This window comes from Chiloscyllium plagiosum, chromosome 32 (assembly GCF_004010195.1).
Source record: "Chiloscyllium plagiosum isolate BGI_BamShark_2017 chromosome 32, ASM401019v2, whole genome shotgun sequence".
NCBI lineage: Eukaryota > Metazoa > Chordata > Chondrichthyes > Orectolobiformes > Hemiscylliidae > Chiloscyllium > Chiloscyllium plagiosum.
This window is the reverse complement of record NC_057741.1, coordinates 44,389,074-44,406,095: the sequence shown is the minus strand read 5'-3', so window position 1 is coordinate 44,406,095 and position 17,022 is coordinate 44,389,074. Positions and strand designations below refer to the sequence as shown.

The 17,022-nt window shown below is 42.3% G+C and overlaps 1 protein-coding gene across 2 annotated transcripts; it reads left to right on the top strand.

Moving 5' to 3' along the window:
- Window positions 1-2,475: 2,475 nt before the first annotated feature.
- Window positions 2,476-15,637, top strand: c32h15orf40 (chromosome 32 C15orf40 homolog). Of its 2 annotated transcripts, XR_006309126.1 has the most exons (5): window positions 2,476-2,931; window positions 6,343-6,472; window positions 11,789-11,916; window positions 13,823-14,112; window positions 15,444-15,637. XR_006309126.1 is itself a non-coding variant. In XM_043674595.1 (4 exons), exons 1-4 carry the CDS (start codon window positions 2,737-2,739, stop codon window positions 13,916-13,918), a joined length of 549 nt encoding a protein of 182 aa, XP_043530530.1. In that variant the 5' UTR covers window positions 2,476-2,736; the 3' UTR covers window positions 13,919-15,637. The 2 variants fall into 2 exon arrangements, 1 of the variants encoding a protein (XP_043530530.1); XM_043674595.1 differs by having other exon boundaries at window positions 13,823-15,637.
- Window positions 15,638-17,022: the final 1,385 nt, after the last annotated feature.

Here is a 17,022-nt window from a genome sequence, read left to right as displayed (position 1 = left end):
ACCTCCTTCGTCACCTTCTCAAAGAATTCAATAATGTTTGTGAGGCACGACCTGCCCTTCACAAAACTATGCTGACTATCCTTGATCACATTATTCCTATCCAGATGTTCATAAATCCTATCCCTTACAATTCTCTCTAAGAATTTGCCCACAACAGAAGTGAGACTCACCGGCCTATAGTTACTAGGGTTATCCCTACTCCCTTTCTTGAACAAGGGAATCACATTTGCTAGCCTCCAGTCTTCTGGCACTACTCCTGTAGACAATGAGGACATAAAAATCAAGGCCAATGGCTCTCCTGCGCCCTTTTATAGGGAAAGAAACCTACCCAAGTAAGGTTGCGCTACGCCAGCTTCCGGGTCCGCTCCGCGCTTTTTTAAAAAAAAACTTTCAAATTTAAACCGTTAAACAAACGTCACCGAACCTTACTTTGGAATTGTTACTCCTGTTTATCCATTTATTGTTTAAAAAATCTTTTTGGCAAGTTGTAGTCCATACTGAATGCAGAGGTGTGTTTTTTCCATCACTTTCTGCAATTCAAAATTGTTCAAATCAGACCCCTGCATTTACTCTAAATGACCAACATACTGAGCATGAGGACATACATTTTTTAGGATGAGAGCGAGGACTCATCCTTAGGGTAATATTTGTTTAGTCATCTTGCTCCTACAGAATGTGATTCTAATTACTAATTCTGAATAAATTCAGAACATCAGTTGCTTTCTTAAGTCTGTTTTTGAATGGTGGCGCAGGACTCATTTACCACTGTGCCTCTCTACTCAGTTAAAACAAAAATCACCCAACACCAGGTTACAGTCAAATAGGTTTAATTGGAAGTAGTAGCTTTCAGAGCGCTGCTCCTTCAACCACCTGATGAAGGAGCAGCGCTTCGAAAGCTAGTGCTTCCAATTAAACCTGTTGGACTATAACCTGGTGTTGGGTGATTTTTAACTTTGTACACCCCAGTCCAACACTGGCATCTCCAAATCACCTCTACTCAGTAACCTCCAAATTACCATATTTTCTGAACCATCCCCATTCCTGGTAATATGATCCTTATTTTTTAAATAATGCTGCATTGTCTTCAGACTTTATTATCCACTCTCAGTGCTGTCACCCTTATGATAACCCTCTCATGTTCTCTGTCAACTCATTGTGTGTTTTCCTCAGTGAATGAAGAAAGTGCTGCTATTCCTTCTAACAAATAATTGTACCTGCACTACTGTAGCATTCCCTTTGTCTAGATTATGTGCTCACGTGGCTGGGGTGGGACTTTAAACTGCAAGATTTCTATCTGGCATTAGGACTGCCAACTGAGTCATTTAAAAACCGGCTAATTGTCAATCACCAGACATTGTCTATACAGATGTAAGGGGTGGAATATCAAAACTCTAAACATAAGATACTTGAAATAAATAATAAAGCTTAAAAAAAATCAAAACTTTAAACATAAGATACCTGAAATAAATTATTTAAATAGCAAACATGAATGTACCAATGCCAAACATCTGTTGATTTTAAGGAATAACAGAGGAGTAGCTGTCTGCCTCCCTTAACTATAAACTCTTTTGCAGATCTCTACCTAACAGTGACATGTTACTTTTAAACCATTCTGACTTCAGACCAAAAAGTCAGCTTTCCCAAGTGTAATTAGGGATGACAATAATTTCTTCTAAATAATTTATTGTATTACTCACGCACTCATCAACACAATACCATCAGTCTGACTCAGAAATAACAATCAAATCAAAGCTATTTATCTATTTTGAAAAAGGAAATTTGTGATACCACCTTGGCTGTGAATCCCCATACAATGCAAATATTTAGATATTTTCTAATCAACTTGTACAGCAGATGGGACTTGAACCCAGGCCTACTAGCTCTTCGTAAGAGTCACTACATTGAATATTTAATATATTAAAAAACATTATCTGCAATATTCAAGTCCAGCAGTGTATGTGGAGATAAGCAACACACAGTCAATGTTTCAAGAGTTTGTGAACTATGATCAATAGCTAGAAACTCAAGATGATAATAGTTTATTAACAGAATCAGGAAAGTACTCTCCTGATAAGTTATGAAGAGTCAAATGAAATGTTAACTCATTTCCCACAGATGCTGCCAGACCTGCTGAGTTTCTCCAGCGATTTTTGATTTTGATTCAGATTTCAAACACCTGCAGTTCATTTATTTTATACAGAGGGTTAGCCAACTAATTTTCACCCACTCATAGTCCTCATTATCACCTATCTAGCTTTTTCCCCTCTGGCTTACTATCAATAGTTGTCCCCATTGTTCATTTCTCTCTCCCTGGGCTCAGTTTCCATCTGGCAGCTGACTTCCTTCTCCTTGTCATCAAGATAAATACTACTTTTTCCCAGATGTTATCAGTTCTGAGGAAGGGTCAGTGGATTAGAAACTTTAATTCTGGTTTATTTCCACAGGTGCTCTCAGATCGGTGAGTTACTCCAGCAATTTCTGGTTTTGTTTCACATTTCAAGCACCTGCAGTTCGTTGTTTTATTTATTAATTAATAGTTTAGTGCAGTGAATGAATGGTTAAGAGCTTTTGGGGACATTAATTTCCATTTCCTACAATATTGCTCCCAAGATGAGGGCAGCGCGCATGTGTAGGTAGTGTAGGCATGCTGGGAGTTTGGGCCTGGTCCTGTTGCCTGGCGACGACGCTGCAGGATCGTTCAGTCCATTTTCGGGCGTGGGCTGTTCCCGACGGCTTATGAGAAGGACTTGGCTTCGCTGCGTCTTGATCACCCCGACGGTTCCCGGTGTCCGTGTAGTACCGGGTTTTCAGCGGCTCCCTTCTGTTAGCTTCCCGCCACTGGCCCCATCCCGCCTGGGCCTGGGGCTAAGAGCGGAGTCAGGTGGTTTTAGGCAAAGAAACATGCCGAAAGTCATCAGCGAAACCCGAATGGTAATGGGCTGCTCTGGGTTAGGAGATAGCGTTGTGTTAGGGAGTCCGTGCTGAATAGCTACCCGATGTAGTCAGGTTAACAGCTGTTGCTGTTTAAATTTGATGTCAACATGTCACGTTGCGATGACACCCCCTCAGCAGTGGGAGCTGCGGTGTGAATTGTGTAGACTCAGTAATTTCTCGAATAGATTATCCATAATACGAATTGTCTGTGATCAGAGTCTTCAAAGTTTGTGCGAAGATTTGTAGCTCGGGTGCTCGTTGTTGTGGTTCTGTTCGCCGAGCTGGAAGTTTTTGTTGCAAACGTCAGTGCTTGGGAACCTCCTGCGAAGCGCTTCTTTGATGTTTCCTCCGGTGTTTATAGGGGTCTGTCCCTGCCGCTTCCGGTTGTCAGTTTTAGCTGTCCGCTGTAGTGGTTGGTATATTGGGTCCAGGTCGATGTGTTTGTTGATGGAGTTTGTGGATGAATGCCATGCCTCTAGGAATTCCCTGGCTGTTCTCTGTCTGGCTTGCCCTATGATAGTCGTGTTGTCCCAGTCGAATTCATGTTGCTTGTTGCCTGCATGTGTGGCTACTAAGGATAGCTGGTCGTGTCGTTTCGTGGCTAGTTGATGTTCATGTATGCGGATTGTTAGTTGTCTAACAATCCTGTTTGTCCTATATAGTGTTTTGTGTAGTCCTTGCATGGTATTGACAGACTTGAGTACCCTTTCTGAGTTTTCTCGTTGCTTGTCAACATTAGGAAATATCTCCACACAGATTGTTGAACAGGGGTCTGGGTTTTGGTACCCGAGCAAGCCACGTAACCCTTTCAAGTGACCAAAACTGGGGAAATTATGGAGCTGAGTGCTCTTGAATGTTGATATTACTGTAATAACATCATTTGAATATGTTTTACCACTGAGTGAATAATCTGCCACTGTACAAGTTAACTTTTCATTAATTTCTGTCTTGCTTATTGTAACATTAAAGTCAACACCTTTTGTTTTGCAATCACCACCATTTTGCACCCTGAGGCAGTGCTGACACCGCATGTCCTCGGACAGAGCACCAAATCTTGGCACCTAAGTACAGTCTATGTTATCTCTCACTCGGAGCTGAGAGGCTAATATTGTCTCTTCATCTGATACTGAAAATCTGTAGTAGTATCAAGAATATTGTTAGTTTCAATACTTGCTGGGCAAATGAATTGTATCTCTATCTTCATGAGTGATGTCAGGCTGTTGTTTCTCTTGAATCACATACCTTGTGTGCCCAGATTCTGAACTGTGTGGCCTCAGGAATTTGTCATAGACAATTCGCATTAAGGACAATGTGTCTGTGAGCACAGTCAAAGGTTGTAGGTTTGCTCGCTGAGCTGTAGGTTTGATATCCAGACGTTTCATTACCTGGCTAGGTAACATCATCAGTGGCAACCTTCAAGTGAAGCGAAGCTGTTGTCTCCTGGTTTCTATTTGTATCTTTCTCCTGGATGGGATTCCTGGGGTTTGTGGTGATGTCATTTCCTGTTCGTTTTCTGAGGGGTTGATAGATGGCATCAAGATCTATGTGTTTGTTTATGGAGTTGTGGTTAGAGTGCCAGGCCTCTAGGAATTCTCTGGCATGCGTTTGCTTAGCCTGTCCAGGATAGATGTGTTGTCCCAGTCGAAATGGTGGCTTTTTTCATCCGTGTGTAGGGCTACAAGGGAGAGAGGGTCGTGTCTTTTTGTGGCTAGCCCTCCCTCATCCTTGCTCTGCTGTCTTAATTTTCCCTTGTGTAGCTCTGTCAATTCAAACCAATAATTGTTCCTGAGCAGTACCTTCTAATGTTTTAGAGTTATAAAAACTAATTGCCATTTTTAGTATGCCTTAGTCCAATTATCCATAAGCTTCTGATACTGCTTCACCTTCATTTGGCCTTGATTTTCAGTTGTTTGTCACTGAAGATTAACAAGTAATTTAAACTAGAATTTGACTGTTTAATTGAATGAATAAACTGTTCAATGTGATTCCTGAAACTAGTCAGTATCCCATGTAAAGGAAACTGATTTACCTTTATTTACTTTCTGGTGACACTAGTTTGAGCTTTCTGCTTGCACTGAGAAGTGATGATGCTCACAAAGTGGAAGTGTTGCTTCAGAAAACATGTTTATATAATAGTCAAATCACCTGAGTACAAGCAGCTCGAGTTACGTGTGCAGCACCTGAGTCAGAAACTGGTGAATGAGCAGGAGTCAGGAAATCTCTTAATGCAGAATGAAAGACAAATGGGGGGGGAGAAAAAAGTACTTTCTACATAAACTGGAAGCTGCAGGCTTTACAGTTGAAACAATTTGTATGTCTCAATTTTAAGAATGTACAATCCCCTTGTCTTCCACTAATAAAAGACTTGGTTTGAGACAGCAAAGCTGGTTTATAATTCACTCTTATGATGTTTAGCCACTTACTGCTATCAAGATTTCAACACGTAATATATATGCTGTGGTTCTGTTCACCGAGCTGGGAATTTGTGTTGCAGACATTTCGTCCCCAGTCTAGGTGACATCCTCAGTGCTTGGGAGCCTCCTATGAAGCGCTTCTGTGATCTTTCTTCCGGCATTTGTAGTGATTTGAATGGCAAATGCCGCTTCCGCTTGTCAGTTCCAGCTGTCTGTTGCAGTGGCTGGTATATTGGGTCCAGGTCGATGTGCTTATTGATTTGAATCTGTGGATGAGTGCCATGCCTCTAGGAATTCCCTGGCTGTTCTCTGTTTGGCTTGTCCTATAATAGTAGTGTTGTCCCAGTCGAATTCGTGTCGCTTGTCATCTGCATGTGTGGCTACTAAGGATAGCTGGTCGTGTTGTTTCGTGGCTAGTTGGTGTTCATGAATGCGGATCGTTAGCTGTCTTCCTGTTTGTCCTATGTAGTGTTTTGTGCAGTCCTTGCATGGGATTTTGTACACTACATTGGTTTTGCTCATGCTGGGTATTGGGTCCTTTGATCTGGTGAGTTGTTGTCTGAGAGTGGGTGTTGGTTTGTGTGCTGTTATGAGTCCTAGTGGTCGTAGTAGTCTGGCTGTCAGTTCAGACACTATATACCGACCACTGCAATGGACAGCTGGAACTGACAAGCAGAAGTGGCAGATTCAAACCACTACAAGTGCTGGAGGAAAGATCACAGAAGCGCTTCACAGGAGGCTCCCAAGCACTGAGGATGTCACCTAGACAGGGAACGAAACGTCTGCAACACAAATTCCTAGCTCGGCGAACAGAACCACAACAACGAGCACCCGAGCTACAAATCTTTTCACAAACTTTGAACGTAATATATATAATTGAAGTTAACTTTGAAGTCTTATCTCACTGTCCCAAATTGAGAGAACTATGTCATAATTGATCCCTCCACCAGATGGAAGCACACCGTATTTAACAGTTGTTTAAATTTCATCTTAGAATAAGATGACCATGAAGAATTCTGCAAAACCAGCTCAGGCACCTCTGGGACCTGTGAAGCTCGATAAAAATGGCTCTGTTTTAGTTGCTATTCATGTTAAACCTGGAGCCAAACAAAATGCCATAACTGGTAAGCAATATGGAATAAAATATTTCAAATACTGGTAGTTCTTCTATAATGAGATGGTTGCAACCCCATGCTATATAAAGATCATGCAATAAGAATAGCACAAAGTTTTGGTGACACAGTCACTTCATAGCCATCATACTTTTTAAAAGTTCGCACTTTAGAAACTGCATCCCCTATTTGTCAATCGAGTTATAGCCAATTTGTGTTGACGAAACGCGCGTTATACCAGAATTTGCATTAAACATTTCTATCACATCTGCATAGAAATGATGAGCAGAGATATGCTACCTCGTAAGAGTAACCATTTGGATACTTGCAATATAAAATTAGAATTTTCAGAATCCTACTACTATAGAAAAGATCTTGTAACATTTGCCAATACTGTCATGGGCAGGATGTATCAGAGGAATTCCCTAAATGCGCTCCTTTTTGTATTGCTAAGAGATGAGACACTAATCACTCAATGCCAACCGACTCTTTTGGATCACAACACTCGAGTTAGCTGGATTGGCTGCTGAAATCTGCCGCTTACATTTTGTACTCTTTAACATAAGCTTGGGGTCATTTAAACTTGCGTGTTTATTGAGTTACATTAGAACATAGAACGTTACAGTGCAGTACGGGCCCTTTGGCCCTTGATGTTGCGCTGATCTTTGAAACCAATCTGAAGCCCATCTATCCCACATTATTCCATTTTCATCCATATGTTTATCTAATGACCGTTTAAATGCCCTTAAAGTTGGCAAGTCTACTACTGTTGCAGGCAGGGTGTTCCGTGCCCCTACTACTCTCTGAATAATGAAACTACCTCTGATATCTGTCCTATATCTATCACCCCTCAATTTAAAGCTATGCACCTTCATGCTAGCCCTCACCATCTCATTGTCCACCCTATCTAAATCTCTGATTATCTTATATATCTCAATTAAGTGACCTCTCAACATTCTTCTTTCTAATGAAAACAGTCTCAAGTGGTGGGCGGCACGGTGGCACAGTGGTGTGGGCGGCACGGTGGCACAGTGGTTAGCACTGCTGCCTCGCAGCGCCAGAGACCCGGGTTCAATTCCCGACTCAGGCGACTGACTGTGTGGAGTTTGCACGTTCTCCCCGTGTCTGCGTGGGTTTCCTCCGGGTGCTCCGGTTTCCTCCCACAGTCCAAAGATGTGCAGGTCAGGTGAATTGGCCATGCTAAATTGCCCGTAGTGTTAGGTATAGGGGTAAATGTAGGGGTATGGGTGGGTTGCGCTTCGGCGGGTCGGTGTGGACTTGTTGGGCCGAAGGGCCTGTTTCCATACTGTAATGTAATCTAATCTAATCTAATCCCTCAGCCTCTCGTCATCAGACTGACTTTCCATATCAGGCAACATCTTAGTAAATCTCCTGTGAACCCTTTGCAAAGCTTCCACATCCATCGTATAATGCGGTGACTAGAACTGTATGCATTATTCCAAGTGAGGCTGCACCAGAGTTTTGTACAGCTGTAACATGGCCTCATAACTCTGAAACTCAATCCCTCCACCCTAAAAGCTAGCACACCATAGGCCTTAACAACCCTATCAATCTGGGTGGCAACTTTCAGGGATCTATGTGCACAGACACCGAGGTCTCTCTGTTCATCTACGTGACCAAGGATCTTACCATTAGCCCAGCACTGTTGACTTCTGTTGCTCCTTCCATAGTGAATCACCTCACACTTTTCTGCATTAAACTCTATTTTGCCACCTCTCAGCCCAGCTCTGCAGCTTATCTATGTTCCTCTGTAACCTGCAACATCCTTCCGCACTGTCCACAACTCCACTGACCTTAGTGTCATCTGCAAATTTACTAACCCATCCTTCTACGCCCTCATCCAGGTCAATTATAAAAATGACAAACAGCAGTGGCCCCAAAACAGACCCTTGTGGTACACCACTAGTAACTGAACACCAGGATGAGCATTTCCCATCGACTACAACTGTCTTTCTTCTTTCACCTAGCCAAATTTCTGATCCAAACCGCCAAATCACCCTCAATCTCATGCCTCCGTATTTTCTGCAATAGGCCTACCATGGGGAACCTTATCAAAAGCCTTACTGAAATCCATATGCAGAACATCAACCGCTTTACCCTCATCCACCTGTTTGGTCACTTTCTCAAAGAACTCGATATGGTTAGTGAGGCACGACCTACCCTTCTCAAAACTGTGTTGACTATCCCTAATCAACTTATTTCTTTTTCAATGATTATAAATCCTATCTCTTATAACCCTTTCCAACACTTTACCAACAGCCAAAATAAGGCTGACTGGTCTATAATTACCAGGGTTGTTTCTACTCCTCTTCTTGAACAAGGGGACAACATTTGCTATCCTCCAGTCTTCTGGCACTATTCCTGTAGTCATTGACGACATAAAGATCAAAGCCAAAGGCTCTGCAGTCTCCTCCCTAGTTTCCCAGAGAATCCTAGGATATATCCCATCTGGCCCGGGGGAATTATCAATTTTCACACTATCTAGAATTGCTAACACCACATCCTTATGAACCTCAATCCTTTCTAGTCTAGTAGCCTGTGTCTCAATATTCTCCTCGACAACATTGTCTTTTTCCAGTGTGAATACTGACTAAAAGTATTAATTTAGTGCTTTTATGCCCTCTGACTCCACGCACAACTTCCCATTACTGTTCTTGATTTAGCCCTAATCTTACTCTAGTCATTCTTTTATTCCTGACATACCTATAGAAAGCTTTAGGGTTTTCCTTGATCCTATTTGCCAACGACTTCTCATGTTTCCTCCTGGCTGTTAGCTCTTTCTTTAGGTCTTTCCTAGCTAACTTGTAACTCTCAAGCGCCTTAACTGAGCCTTTACATCTCGTCCTAACATAACCCGCCTCCTTCCTCTTGTCAAAAGATTTAATTTCTTTAAACCACTGCTCCTTTGTTTAACCACTACCTGCCTGCCTGACAGGTACATATTTATCAAGTACACGCAGTAGCTATTCCTTGAACAAGCACCACATTTCAATTGTGCCCATCCCTTGCAGTTTCTTTCCCATCCTATGCGTCCTAAATCTTGCATAATTGCATCATAATTGCCTTTCCTCTGAGCTATAACTCTTGCCCTATGGTATGTACCTATCCCTTTCCAATACTAAAGTGAACATAACCAAAGTGCTCACTTACCTCCAAATCTAACACCTGGCCGGGTTCATTACCCAGTACCAAATCCAATGTGGCCTCTCCCTTTGTTGGCACATATTGTGTCAGGAAATCCTCCTGCACACATTGGACAAAAACTGACCCCTCTAAAGTACTTGAACTATAGTATTTCCAGTCATTACTTGGAAAGTTAAAGACCCCATAACAATTATCCTGTTACTCTTGCTCCTATCCAGAATCATCTTTGCTATCCTTTCCTCTACATCTCTGAAACTATTTGGAGGCCTGTAGAAAACTCCCAACAGAGTGACCTCTCCGTTCCTGTTTCTAACCTCAGCCCATACTACCTCAGTAGCTGAGTCCTCAAGCATCCTTTCCACCACTGTAATACTGTCCTTGACTAACAATGCCACACCTCCCCTCTTTTAGCACCTTTCCTATTCTTACTGAAACATCTAAACCCTGGAACCTGCAACAACCATTCCTGTCCTTGCTCTATCTATGTATCAGAAATGGCCACAACATTGAAGTCCCGGGTATCAACCCATGCAGCAAGTTCACCCACCCTATTCTGGATGCTCCTGGCATTGAAGTAGACACACTTCAAACCACCTTCCTGCTTGCCGGTGCACTCTTGCAACCTTGAAACCTTATTTCTGACCTCACCACCCTCAACCTCCTGCACACAAGCTACAACTTAGGTTCCATCCCTGTGCTGAATTAGTTTAAACCCTCCCGAAGAGCATTAGCAAATATCTCCCTTCAGGATAATGGTTCAAGTGTAAACCATCCTGTTTGTAAAAGTCCCACCTACCCCAGAATGAGCCCCAATTATCCGGGTATCTGAATCCCTTCCTCCTGCACCATCCCTGTAGCCATGTGTTCAACTCCTCGCTCGCTCTCTCTCTCTCTCTCGCGCTCTCTCTCTCGCGCGCTCTGTCTACCGCTCTCGCGCTCTGTCTACCGCTCTCGCGCTCTGTCTACCGCTCTCGCGCTCTGTCTACCGCTCTCGCTCTCTCTCTCTCCCTGGCCTCAGTAGCACGTGGCACAGGTAACAAACCAGAGATAAAACTCTGTTTGTTCTAGCTCTAAGCTTCCACCCTAGTTCCCTGAATTTCTGCCTTAAGTCCCCATCCCTTTTCCTACCTATGTCAGTGGTGCCTATGTGGACTACAATTTGGGGCTACTCCCACTCCCCCCTCAAGGATCCCCAAAAACACGATCCGAGACATCACAAGCTCTGGCACCTGGGAGGCTACACACCAATATAGAGTCTGTCTTGTTCCCACAGAACCTTCTACCTGTCCCCCTAACTCTGGAGTCCCCAATGACTAATGCTCTGCTCCTCTTCTCCCTTCCCTTCTGAGCAATAGGGACAGACTCTGTGCCAGAGACCTGTACCCCATGGCCTACCCCTGGTAAGTTATACCCCCCAATAGTATCCAAAACGGTATACTTGTTATTGAGGGGAACGACCACAGGGGATCCCTGCACAGTCTCCCGGTTCCCTTTCCGTCCACTGACAGTAACCCATCTTTTACCTGAGATATGACTAACTCCCTGCAACTCCTCTCAGCATCCCCCTCCATCTCCTGAATGATCCAAAGTTCATCCAGCTCCAGTTCCCTAACGTGGTTTTTGAGGAGCTGGAGTTGGGTGCACTTCCTGCAGAGGAAGTCAGCTGGGACTCTAGTGGTGACCCTTACCACCCACATTCCACATTCAACTGCCCTAACCTCCATTCCCACTATTCTAAATTCCCAAAGAGACTATTGAAAAATAAAAAAGAACTTGTTACCTTACCAATCTGGCTCACAGATCCTTTTTTTGATTGGAAGATGGGTGAGAGACACTACCTAAGTAGTGTTTTGGTTAAAGCAGCCGCCAAATATTTTATCTCACTTACTCAGCAGTCCCATGTCCATTCCTGTTCAGAATACACTCTGCCTATTCATGAGGTAAGTTTTTATATAATTTTAAATTTACCTTCCCAGCAGGCCCCTTGTCCTCTCTGTCACTCCTCCCACTGTTGCTGCTACTGGAAGAATGAAGCGCATTGTTGTGATTTGTGCCCTTGTCGGAAAGTATTAATTTTATAGCTTTGCAGTGTTTCCCTGATACTTGTTTGTTGACAAATAATACCAGTGATGGTGTTTTTTTTATGACTCTTGTGGTTTATAGATGTGTCAGAAGAAGCTGTGGGTGTGGCCATCGCAGCCCCTCCATCTGATGGCGAGGCCAATTTGGAACTAGTGTGTTATCTGGCCAAAGTGCTGGCACTAAAGAAAAGTGAAGTCATCCTGGAGAAGGTACGCTGTCAGCTTAGAAACAGTTTATACCCAGGCTCTGCTGAGGAGGCTCAGTACATACATATGTAGGACTTAGGAGTAGGAAGTCCATTTTTGGCTCTTGCAACATGTTTCACTATTCAAATGGTTATGGCTCAAATCTACATTCACACTTGTCCTGATAACCTTTGCAACCCTTTGACTAATTACAACAAGAGTTTCTTGTGATTTAACCAGCATCTAACCCCCTCCTCTTATTGCTAACTATCACCTCCATTTACTTCTCCTTCTTGGAGTTTGCGATTGTGGGGTTCTTTGTGGTAAATTAGATTAGATTAGATTAGATTCCCTACAGTGTGGAAACAGGCCCTTCGGCCCACACCAACCCTCCGAAGAGTAACCCACCCAGACCCATTTCCCTCTGACTAATGCACCTAACACTATGGGCAATTTAGCATGGCCAATTCACCTAACCTGCACATCTTTGTGATTATGGGAGGAAACTGGAGCACCCGGAGGAAACCCACGCAGACACTGGGAGAATGTGCAAACTCCTGTTGTGCAGAATTGCATGGTATATTACACTGTGTAGTGCATTGTGCTGTCTCTTTCAAAGTAAATTTAATTGGATACACTATAGTTATTGCATGATCCTTGTATTCAAAAAAATTGTTATCAGACGCACTTTTTTATTCCCTCATCTTGCAGCCTTCCCATTTCACAGAATTCCTCTGAATAGGAAACTGGGCAAGTGAACCAGTTCTAGGTCATTACTGCCGGTAAAAACAGATTGTTTAAAATTAATGGCAGCTTCTTCAATAATTTTTGACATAGTGGTAATTTCACTGGACGAGTAAACCAGAAACTCAATTTTAACCTCTGGGGATATGGATTCAAATTTCATCATGTCAGCTAGTGGAATTTAAGTTCAATCAATAAATCTGGAATGTGAATGTTAGTTTCAGTGATGGTGACCATGAAACTATTTTTGTTGTAAAAACACATCTGGTTCAGTAATGTCGTCTTCAGGGAATGAAATCTCCATCCTTACCTGATCTGGCCTACAAGTGACTCCTGACCTACTGTAATGTGGTTGACTTTTAATTACCCTGTCAAATAATCAAGCAAGTCAGTCATCTCCAAGGTAATCAAGGATATCTAACAAATTCTGGCCTTTTTTAGTGAGGAAGGAATAAAAGAAATCTGAGGGGAGAGAAGTACATGTGATGTCAGCAACTGAAGACATTTTGTTCCTTTTCCTTCCAAAGCTGCTGAGCAGTCCTTGATGTCTGAATTCCCTGTAATATGAGGCTGATTTTGGGCACTTAGCAATATAGAATGATACAAGTAGGGAGGCCTCTATCCCATCAAGCTCTGCCAGCTCTTTGGAGAACCTATCCAATTAATCTCACACCCCTGCTCTTTTCTCATAGCCCTGAGATTTTATTCCTTTCAAGTATTATGCAGTTCCTATTTGAATGTTCTGATCAAATGTGTTTCCATCACTTTTTTCAGGAAATGCTTCCCAAATCATCCACTTATGAAAGAGTAGTGGTTGAGGGAGAATGTCCTTCTACCATAATGTGTTTTGGCATTGACATCCACGGTTTCACCAAGTGATCTTATGCCCTGATGTCATGATTGCTGAGAGTGTTCACCTGTCTGTCCAAATGGATGCATTATATATGTCCAGCCTTCATACAGATTCATAGTCTCCACTTGGTTGCAAGGAGTTGGTGAGAATGGCTAAATTTGACCTTGGGTTGATCAAATTTTCTTAACCTTTGACTGTTGACCTTGATACTTGCAATTTCTTCCTATATTCTCCTGAGCTGCATGGTTAAACAGTTTAAAATTCAATGTTGACTGTGGAGTCTTACATTTCTTTCTGCACAAAACTATTCCCAGACTGCTAATCTTTTTGAAGGGTTGCAGATCACGTCAGAAAGTGGTGAAGATTCTGGCCTTATTGACCCCAGAAGAAGTGCAAGAAAGACTCCGGACCGCAGCTACTACAAGCTAGTGTAAGAAGCAGGACCTTGAAGCAGAGGAGCAACCTGGATAATGATTTCAGAACCAGACAATTAAATGAAAACTCCGCTGTCTAAAGAAAATGTGTGTGAGATGTGTGCTCAATTTATCTCATCAGAAGTTTCATCCGATGAATCTTGGCTAACTCTGACACTAACCATCAAATCCAGGTGTGAACAATTCCAGGTATAGCTGTCTGTTTGTTTGTTTGTTTGTTTGTTTTATTTAAATTTATGAATTTGGAACTATTTGGTTATTTAACTGCTCATGACTGTGCATTAATTCTTGCATTGTTCAGGATTACTTGTGTGGGAACTCATGTGCACAGACTCAATTCTTCTTAATTAAAAATAATTGTTCATGATGGGGTTAAGGATAGTTTATGATGTTTATGTCCCAGATTGGTTAATATTTCAATGACGCCATCTGTGTGATTCACTGGTTCAGCTGTGTGTTGAAAAATGCCATGACAGTACAGTCAGAGCAGGAAGTTCTCAGCCAGCTCTCCCCACAGATGATTAACAGTGTGGTGATCACATTGACATCCATGTGACACTAGCTACAGAGTGGCTCTGGTTTGTGCCCTCATAGCAAGTTAGTGCTCTTCAATCATCTGAAATGTGATAATACACCGTATAATTTCAAGTATTTTCCTCTGTGAACGTTGATGTGTTTGGGAACTGAGTAGACCAGCTGGTTAGAGAACAAAACTAAAATCGTTGGAAGAATGCTGAGCCTCAGGCAGCTGTGCACGTGAAATTAATCAAGAATTATCTCAATTAGAAGTGGTTGCAATTGCAGAATTATCTTGGGGTTATTGAAATTCATTTACTGCTATCATAATCTGGTGACTATGAACATAATTATATTTTAGGAAATGGTAGTTTTCATGAAATGTTTCATGAAATGTTTCATGAAATGTTTCATAATGTTTCATGAAGCAGTGTTAGTCGTTGGTAAGCATTAGATTTTACAGTATTGCCTTTTGAAATGCTGAAGAGTGTACTTTTCAGATCAGAGCCTGTCTGAGTGACTTTGCCTGATTGCAAGCTGAACAATCATGGAATGGTGGTTGTGCACATGGCTGTGCACACACCTGTTCTCCTCTTCTGAGATTTGTTGTTTATGTAGGGTCATCTGGTAGTTTTGTTTCTCCTCTCAATTTTTATTTACTGTGCCACTGAGTTTTTTGTTTAGTCATCACTGCAGACTTCAATTTCATCAGTGCCGAGTTTTAAAAATGTGTGGCTGTTTATTTTTGTAATTTCATGTTCACAGAATCCTTTCAGTGTGAAAAGAGGCCATTCAGCCCATTAATTAGTCTTTACTTTAAGAATATTGTGACACAATGGAAGGGTTTGGAAGCTGATTTATCTGTAGGGCATGAATGTACCCTCCATGGCCATGATTAACTGATGTGGTTTTACAGAATGATGTTCAGAAAAATCTATATCAGCAATTATTTCAGCTGTTAAGAGATGTAATGCTGTGGCCTGATTTGCTGCATTTTCTGGCAGCAGCTGCAGAGGGTGCCAGAGTCCAGGAGAGGCAATGAAGAGCAGTGACTGTGTGAAGCAACATGAGATTCATGATGTCTCCAAACAATCGCAGGCAAAGGTGCCCTCGGTCAGTGACCGAGATAACAGATGAGCTTCTTAATCTTCACTGTAATGTATGCCAAAATGGAAATAAATTACATTTGTTTGAACTACCCTTTGTCATGTAAGGAGTGTGTCCTATGTTTGACTAGCCAGAGCCATGTGATCTCTGCAGATGGAGCATTTCCTGAACACCTCAAACTTACTTTCTCTTTTCAAGCCAGGTAATCATGCTGGGCTCTGCTGTCGGGGCAAAGATTCATTTAAGGGGAAGCTAACCAGGCACAAGGGAGAAAGTATGGAAAGATGCTTGTGTGTGTTATAAACAGTAACATGGAGCAGTTGGTGGAACGGCCTGTACAACATAATGGTGCTATTGTGCCAGAGTTAACAGGCTGCAGCTCCAGTTAACCTTGCAACTAACATGACTTGAGGAGGAACTGGGTATTTGCCCCTGGGGTTCTGGGTTAAAATTCATCCCTCCGTAGTCATATGGATTAACTGATCACATTGAAATTACCTGTGGTGTCTAGATTTAAAAATACTGCTGTGAAAGGTGTTAACTAAATTTGGAATTTACATGAACAGTTTGGAATTTGGAACCATGGACACAATTTTAAATTCACAGATGATGCTAAGTTGGGGGCTAGTCAATACCGAGGAACACTAACATATTACAGGAGGGCATTAATTAAACTTAGAAAATAGACAAATAATTTGCATATTGATGCTCAATACATGTGGGAGCCATTTCGATAGAATGAATAGGGGTCTCACGTTATAGAGTCATAGAGCATGGAAACAGACCCTTCAGTCTAATTCATCCACACCAACCAGATATCCTAAATTAATCATTCCCATTTGCCAGCATTTGGCCCATATCCCTGTAAACCTTCCTATTCATATACCCATCCAGATGCTTTTTTAAAAAATGTTGTAATTATACCAGCCTCCACCATTTACTCTGACAGTTCATTCCATACATGCACCACCTCGCATGAAAACATTGCTCCTCAGGTCCCTTTCATATCTTTCCCCTGTCACCTTTAAACCTATGACCTCTAGTTTTGGACTCCGCTACCCTGGGTAATGACCTTAGACAGGGAATATCTATGCCTCTCATGATTTTATAAACTTCTATAAGGTCACCCCTCAGTCTCAGATGATGTAGGTAAAAGCCCCAGCCAATTCAGCCTCTCCCTATAGCTGAAACCCTGGCGACATCCTTGTCAATCTTTTCTGAACCCTTTCAAGATTCACAATATCCTTCCTATAGCAGGGAGACCAGAATTGAATGCAGTATTCCAGTAATGGCCTAACCAATGTCCTGTACCAATGTCTATATGCAATGCACTGACCAATAAAGGCAAGCCTTTAGTGCTGCCTTCACTATCCTGTCTACCTGCACCACAATGAACGTGCACTCCAAGGTCTCTGTTCAGCAGTACTCCCCAGGACCTTGCCATTACGTGTAAAAATTCTTCCCTGATTTGCCTTT